The sequence below is a fragment of the Anneissia japonica genome, unplaced genomic scaffold (assembly GCF_011630105.1).
Source record: "Anneissia japonica isolate Jap-2015-1 unplaced genomic scaffold, ASM1163010v1 scaffold108273_len470852_cov203, whole genome shotgun sequence".
Lineage (NCBI taxonomy): Eukaryota > Metazoa > Echinodermata > Crinoidea > Comatulida > Comatulidae > Anneissia > Anneissia japonica.
This window is the reverse complement of record NW_022686840.1, coordinates 418580-425705: the sequence shown is the minus strand read 5'-3', so window position 1 is coordinate 425705 and position 7126 is coordinate 418580. Positions and strand designations below refer to the sequence as shown.

Genomic DNA, 7126 nt, shown 5'->3' with positions numbered 1-7126 from the left:
AATTTAATGATGTTGTAAATGCGATTAATTGGTACTGAAATTCATTTTAATTTTGTCGAAATATTAGAATTGTATTTTCCAAACAAACATTTTGTAAACCTACCACAGTCAGTGTTTGGTCTTGACTTGATGGTGCGTACAGGGCGCTATGGTGACCAGTCTGCGATTCCCAAGAACCATGTAAATCATACGACATCACTCCTACCCAATCTAAGTGCCTGCAAGACGAACAAATATTTTTGCTCACAAAAAATATTCAATTTATTCTCACTTTGAATTTTACACTGATTTCTTGCATGCATTGTAATTTCTCTTTTATGTTCAAAAGTGTACAAAAAAACCCCAATTGATAATTGTGTTAATTTCGAATTCCTCCAACACTAAAATAAACATAAGTTAAAGACTTACTTTGCTATTTCTGCCATTTCGTACCCATTTGTAGCAGTGTCTTCGCCGGCTGCTACTGCTGCGGAAAGCAGTAACTTTTCTTTACTCCCATCGTATTCCGCATCAAATGCCTGGCGTAGCTCCTATCGAATATTAACAATTAGGCCTATGTTAGATAATTGTATTTAATATTTATTTATTTATAAGTATTGAGCATTTATATTGATACCATATAATTTTATGGGCTCATCAAGGGTACTATATGGCAAAATTAAATTGCAACTGTTATCAAAGAGTCTATTATATACTAGTTACAAATATCTTGAAAAAAATATCAACATTTTGGTCTACATTACCTGTACAAGTAAAGTAAAACGCTCTTTGTCAATAGCGGGACTTCCACGTGCCGCTGGATATTCCCAGTCTAAATCAAGTCCGTCAAAATTTCTGTCTCTCAGATAAGTTATGGATGTCGAAATGAAATGTGCACGATTGGCCGACGTAGAAACCATAGCTGAAAACTTAGCAACACCAAACGACCAGCCTCCCACGGCCAACAGAACCTTCAGATCGTTGTTTACTTCCCTCAGTGCATTTACCTAAAATATATTTATTCATTTTTTTAATATTACAGTGTATATAAATATATATTATTGAGATTTGGGACAGTAATTTAAATCACTATAATAGGCAAAGAATCGATACAACCATTTGCAGTATGATAATAATCGAAATATACCTTAGAATACATTCCTTGAGACCAATCAGTGTCTTCATCATTCCATTCAAAAGGGATGAGCTCATGTTGATCGTTCATAAAGGCAAATGCGTAAACAATATGTGTACAAATATACGCGTCTATATCGTCTGGAGTGTATTGCTCGTTGCCAGAACGATATTGAGCCCAATTAGTGTAGTAACATATCCTCTTGTATGACGATGAAGAATCTATATAATCAGGAAAAGTTTAAATTGTGAATAATGAAGAGAATGTTTGGAAATAACTATTTAATCTTATAATGATTATCATTAGGCCTACAATTTGTTTTTCTGGTTTTCAACCAAAAGTAAATTTCGCAATAAACGTTAAATATTAGGCAAAATAAAAAAAAAATTTTGTCGTTTATTTATTTACAATTTATTTATACCTTCATAGTCTTTAGTCCCAATCGTTTGTGTTGTCTCTTGTTCGGGTTCATCCGATGCATTATTTGTTTCTTCGGTTGGTTCTGCATCGTCGATATCACTGTTAGTACACTCTGGAACATTATCCATCCAATCGCAGCTCCCAATCACCTCATTAAATGCAAAACCAGCAGGGCATTCTAATGGAACCTCGACCAAATAGCAAGAATAATACTTAGTGCAGTCTGCTGGATCTGCGTAATAATGCAGACCCACAGGTTTATCGTTGCAGGTGAATGTTGCGCCTGGAGTTGATGAGCACTCAACATTAGACGGCCAATCACATGCTTTTATCTCTTCATTGAAGTGTTGGGTGCCACAGGATAAGTGAGACATCTCTGTTTGACATTGATAATAACGTGTACAGTCTCGAGGATCTACGTAATATCCAACTGAATGGTCCCAGCAAGAAAACTCTTCGCAGCATGATGAGAAAATAAAAAAGGAATGTGTTTTTTCCTTCTTTTTTTGAATAATTTGATCTTTTTTTATTATTGAGAAAAAAAAAACTAATAATTCAGCCACATATAGTATACATGTAGGCCTGATTACACACAGATTTTAACCCAAGTACGTGTAGGGCAATTTTAATGACATCGATAATACTGAAATTCTTTGAAACAAACTGCATATTTACAGGCAAACTCGAATTTGTATATCCTAATGTAGGATTGGAGTGTGCCACATCACGAAAATACCCGGTTAAATACCACCTGCCTACTTTAGTAATACAATGGGAGTAGATTTAGTGTATAATACAAACATCTTAAAACATTTAAGTAGAAAATTTTAGATGATAAGAACAATTTAAAACTTGATCGATTTTATTGAGAATTCTAAATATAAATTTTATACCTTCGTAGTCTTCTGTAGTTGGTTCGAATGCCGCTACAGTAGTTGGCTCCACTGTCACTACTGTAGTTGGCTCCACCTCCACTACTGTAGTTTCCTCTGCTCCTATTGCAGTTGTTTCTACTTCCACTATAGTATTTGTTTCTACTGCCGTTACAGTTGTTGGTTCAACTGCCCTTACTGTAGTTGTTTCCACAGCTGTAGTTGTTTCGACTGCGGCTACTGTAGTTGGTTCAACTACCACTATTGTAGTTGGTTCCACTGCCGCTACAGTAGTTGGGTCCAATACCGCTATTGTAGTTGTTTCTTCTGCTCCTATTGTAGTTGTTTCCACTGCCGCTACTGTAGCGGGTTCCACTGCGGCTATTGTAGTTGGTTCAACTGCCGCTACAGTAGCCTGGTCTACTGCCATTACTGTAGTTGCTTTCCCTTCTCCTATTGTAGTTGTTTCCACTGCCGATACTGTAGTTGTTTCCACTACCGCTGCAGTAGTTGGTTCCACTGCTGCTATTGTAGTTAGTTCCACTGCCACTACAGTAGTTGTTTCGTCTTCTACTATTGTAGTTGTTTCCACTGCCACTACTGTAGTGGGTTCCACTGCCGTTATTGTAGTTGGTTCCACTGCCGCTACAGTAGTTGGTTCCACTGCCGCTACAGTAGTTGGATCAACTGCCACTACAGTAGTTGTTTCGTCTTCTACTATTGTAGTTATTTCCACTGCCGCTACTGTAGTGGGTTCCACTGCCACTGAAGTAGTTGGTTCCACTGCCGCTACTGTAGTTAATTCCACTCTATCTATTGTAGTTTGGTCCATTTCTGCTGCTATAGTAGTTTCCTCTGCTCTTATTGTAGTTGTTTCCACTGCCGCTACTGTAGTGGGTTCCACTGCCACTGAAGTAGTTGGTTCCACTGCCGCTATTGTCGTTAATTCCACTGCGTCTAGTGTAGTTTGGTCCATTTCTGCTGCTATAGTAGTTTCCTCTGCTCTTATTGTAGTTGTTTCCACTGCCGCTACTGTAGTGGGTTCCACTGCCACTGAAGTAGTTGGTTCCACTGCCGCTACTGTAGTTAATTCCACTGCATCTAGTGTAGTTTGGTCCATTTCTGCTGCTATAGTAGTTCCCTCTGCTCTTATTGTAGTTGTTTCCACTGCCGCTACAGTAGGTGTTTCCACTACCACTAGAGTAGTTGGTTCCACTGCCGCTACAGTGGTTGGTTCTACTGGCACTACTGTAGTTATTTCCACTGCCGCTACAGTAGATGGTTCCACTGCCACTACTGAAGTTGTTTCCTCTGATCCCCTTGTAGTTGCTTTCATTGTCGCTACTGTAGTTGGTTCCACTGGCGCCACTGTAGTTGGTGCAATTTCTGTTACTGTAGTTTCTATTGTTGGTTCTATATCATCGACCTCACACTGAACATTATGCATCCAGTCGCAAACTTTCAGTACGTCACTGAATGCTTGGCCGGCACCACACGTTAAATGAACTTCAACCAAATAGCAGGTATAATACTTGGTGCAATCTGTTGGATCTGTGTAATAATGTAGACCCTCGGGTTTGCCGTTGCAAGTGAATGCTGCGCCTGGAGTCGATGTACACTCCACGTTAGCAGGCCAGTCACATGTGTTGACCTGTTCATTAAAGTATAGGGTGCCACATGATAAGTGAGACATCTCTGTTTGACATTGGTAGTAATGTGTACAATCCAAAGGATCTACGTAATAGCCTGTCGGATGATCCCAACATGAAAACGGTTCGCTGTTTACTGATAAAGATATAAAAGCAAAAGCGTAATTAATGAGTGGTTAATATTATAGAAATAATGTCTTTTAGGGGTCATTACTTTGTATCCAAAACAACTTACAATAATTGCTGTACTGTGTAGGTCAATCGTATAGTTATTTTATCTAGTCCTTCCCTAGGTCTGGGCCCTAGGTTATTTATGTTCCCAGTGAACTAGACGAAATATCAAGGTTAGGCTAATTTAGCCTAATATTTTCTCTAAATACTGCTCTCATACGAAAGCCAAATTTTACAACTGAATTAGCTAGTAGACCGTAATACAATAACATTTTAAATACTAGGAAAGGAGGAAAAAAGACAAGGAAAAAAAAACAATTTAAATGCTAGGAAAAGGGGAAAAATTAACATTATATATTTATTTTTATTGTTGTTATTCTTTATTGTTACTCATTATTTTTTTAGGTGAAACTTTTAATAATTTTTCCCACACCATGCTGTAAAGCACATAGAGGTATTTTACATTATGCGCTATATAAATTGACAATTATTATTATTATTATTATTATTATTATTATTATTATTATTATTATTATTATTATTATTATTAAATGGATAGGCAGCATGTCGTCAGTAATTTTCTAAAAACCTGATCGATTTTATTGAATTAATAGAAATTCTATACCTTCATATTCTTCTGTAGTTGGTTCAACTACCGCTACTGTATTTGGTTCCACTGCCTCTACAGTAGTTATTTTCACTGGCGCTGAGTCCGTTTTCGCTTCTGTAGTTGGTTCATATTCTCCTAATTTAGTTGTTTCCACTGCCACTACAGTAGTTGATTCCACTTCCGCTATAGTAGTTGGGTCCAATTCCACTACTGTAGTTGTCTTCTCTGCTCCTATTGTAGTTGTATCCACTGCTGCTAAAGTAGTTGGTCCCACTGCCGCTAATGTAGTTAATTCCAATTCCACTACTGTAGTTGGGCTCATTTCCGCTACTGTAGTTGCTTCCTGTGCTACTGTTGTAGTTGTTTCCACTGAGGCTACAGTCGTTGGTTTCTCTGCCGTTACTGTAGTTGTTTCGAATGCCGCTACAGTAGTTGGTTTCACCTCCGCTAGTGTGGTTGATTCCATTGTAGCTACAGTAGTTGGGTCCACTGCTACTACTACGGTAGTTGTTTCCTCTGCTACTATTGTAGTTGTTTCTGCCGCTAAAGTAGTTGGTTCCACTGCTGCTAATGTAGTTAATTCCACTACCGCTACAGTAGCGTCCATTTCAGCTACTGTAGTTGCTTCCTCTGCTCCTATTGTAGTTGTTTCCACTACCGCTACTGTAGTTGGTTCCACTGCCACTGCAGTAGTTGAGTCTACTGTCGCTACTCTAGTTGTTCCCTTTGTTCCTATTGTAGTTGTTTCCACTGCCACGACAGTAGTTTTTTCGACTTCCGCTACTGTAGTTGGATTCACTACCACTTTTGTAGTTGGTTCCACTGCTGTTACAGTAGTTTGGTCTACTGCCACTACTGTAGTTGTTTCTTCTACTCCTATTGAAGTTGCTTCCACTGCCGCTACAGTAGTTGGATCAACTGCCACTACAGTAGTTGTTTCGTCTTCTACTACTGTAGTTGGTTCCACTGCCGCTACTGTAGTTAATTTCACTGCGTCTAGTGTAGTTTGGTCCATTTCTGCTGCTATAGTAGTTTCCTCTGCTCTTATTGTAGTTGTTTCCACTGCCGCTACAGTAGTTGTTTCAACTGCAGCTACAGTAATTGGTTCCACTGTCGCTATATCAGTTGGTTCTAAAACTACTACAAAAGTTGTTTCTTCTGCTCTTACTGTAGTTGTTTCTACTATCAATAGAGTAGTTGGTTCCACTGCCACTACTGTAGTTGTTTCTTCTACTCCTATTGATGTTGCTTCCACTGCCGCTACAGTAGTTGTTTCCACTACCACTAGAGTAGTTGGTTCCACTGCCGTTACTGTAGTTAATTCCACTGCCGCTACAGTAGTTGGTTCCACTGCCGCTACAGTAGTTGGATCAACTGCCACTACAGTAGTTGTTTCGTCTTCTACTATTGTAGTTATTTCCACTGCCGCTACTCTAGTGGGTTCCACTGCCACTGAAGTAGTTGGTTCCACTGCCGCTACTGTAGTTAATTCCACTGCATCTAGTGTAGTTTGGTCCATTTCTGCTGCTATAGTAGTTTCCTCTGTTCTTATTGTAGTTGTTTCCACTGCCGCTACAGTATGTGTTTCCACTACCACTAGAGTAGTTGGTTCCACTGCCGCTACAGTAGTTGGGTCTATTTTCGCTACTGTTGTTGTTTCTTTCGCTCCTATTGCAGTTGATCCCGCTGCCGGTACAGTGGCTGGTTCTGCTGCCGCTACAGTAGTTGGTTCTACTGGCGCTACTGTAGTTATTTCCACTGCCGCTACAGTAGATGGTTCCACTGCCACTACTGAAGTTGTTTCCTCTGATCCCATTGTAGTTGCTTTCATTGTCGCTATTGTAGTTGGTTCTACTGGCGCTACTGTAGCTGGTTCCACTGGCGCCACTGTAGTTGGTGCAATTTCTGTTACTGTAGTTTCCGGTTCTACTGTAGCGTCCATTTCAACTACTGTAGTTGCTTCCTCTGCTCCTATTGTAGTTGTTTCCACTGCCGCTACTGTAGTTGGTTCTACTGCCCCTACAGTAGTTGGTTCTACTGTCACCACTGTAGTTGTTCCCTTTGTTCCTATTGCAGTTGTTTCCACTGCCGCGACAGTAGTTTTTTCGACTTCCGCTACTGTAGTTGGATCCACTACCACTTTTGTAGTTGGTTTCACTGCTGTTACAGTAGTTGGGTCCACTACCAATATTGTAGTTGTTTCTTCTACTCCTATTGATGTTGCTTCCACTGCCGCTACAGTAGTTGTTTCCACTACCACTAGAGTAGTTGGTTCCACTGCCGCTACAGT

General features: G+C 39.6%; 3 protein-coding genes across 3 annotated transcripts in view; all 3 read right to left on the bottom strand.

Annotated features, from left to right (window-relative positions):
• Positions 1-3581, bottom strand: part of LOC117117824 (probable chitinase 10) — a 28479-nt gene extending 24898 nt beyond the window's left edge. Inside the window, exons 1-6 of the mRNA XM_033262295.1 lie at positions 2428-3581; positions 1536-1988; positions 1127-1335; positions 744-986; positions 409-530; positions 104-218 (exon numbers count right to left, since the gene is read on the bottom strand). Coding sequence (XP_033118186.1) covers positions 104-218; positions 409-530; positions 744-986; positions 1127-1335; positions 1536-1988; positions 2428-3526 — 2241 coding nt within the window. The 5' untranslated portion in view covers positions 3527-3581. The remainder of the gene's footprint in view (positions 1-103; positions 219-408; positions 531-743; positions 987-1126; positions 1336-1535; positions 1989-2427) is intronic.
• Positions 3582-3597: 16 nt separating this feature from the next.
• Positions 3598-6913, bottom strand: LOC117117815 (integumentary mucin C.1-like). Its single transcript, XM_033262285.1, has 3 exons — positions 4852-6913; positions 3647-4191; positions 3598-3603 (listed from the first exon to the last, which is right to left on the bottom strand). The coding sequence occupies exons 1-3, from the start codon at positions 6776-6778 to the stop codon at positions 3598-3600; spliced, it is 2478 nt and encodes an 825-aa protein (XP_033118176.1). The 5' UTR covers positions 6779-6913.
• Positions 6914-7095: 182 nt separating this feature from the next.
• Positions 7096-7126, bottom strand: part of LOC117117807 (galactose-specific cell agglutination protein gsf2-like) — a 2265-nt gene continuing 2234 nt past the window's right edge. The window contains exon 2 of the mRNA XM_033262277.1: positions 7096-7119. Within this exon, the coding sequence (XP_033118168.1) occupies positions 7096-7119 (24 nt within the window). The remainder of the gene's footprint in view (positions 7120-7126) is intronic.

Bases quoted from the DNA above. Each gene is read 5' to 3' on its own strand.
- LOC117117815 (XM_033262285.1), bottom strand. From the start codon at position 6,778: ATGGACGCTACAGTAGAACCGGAAACTACAGTAACAGAAATTGCACCA. The intron at 4,192-4,851 runs GTATAGAATTTC...TATCTTTATCAG, and splicing joins AACTACAGAAGAATATGAAG to TAAACAGCGAACCGTTTTCA.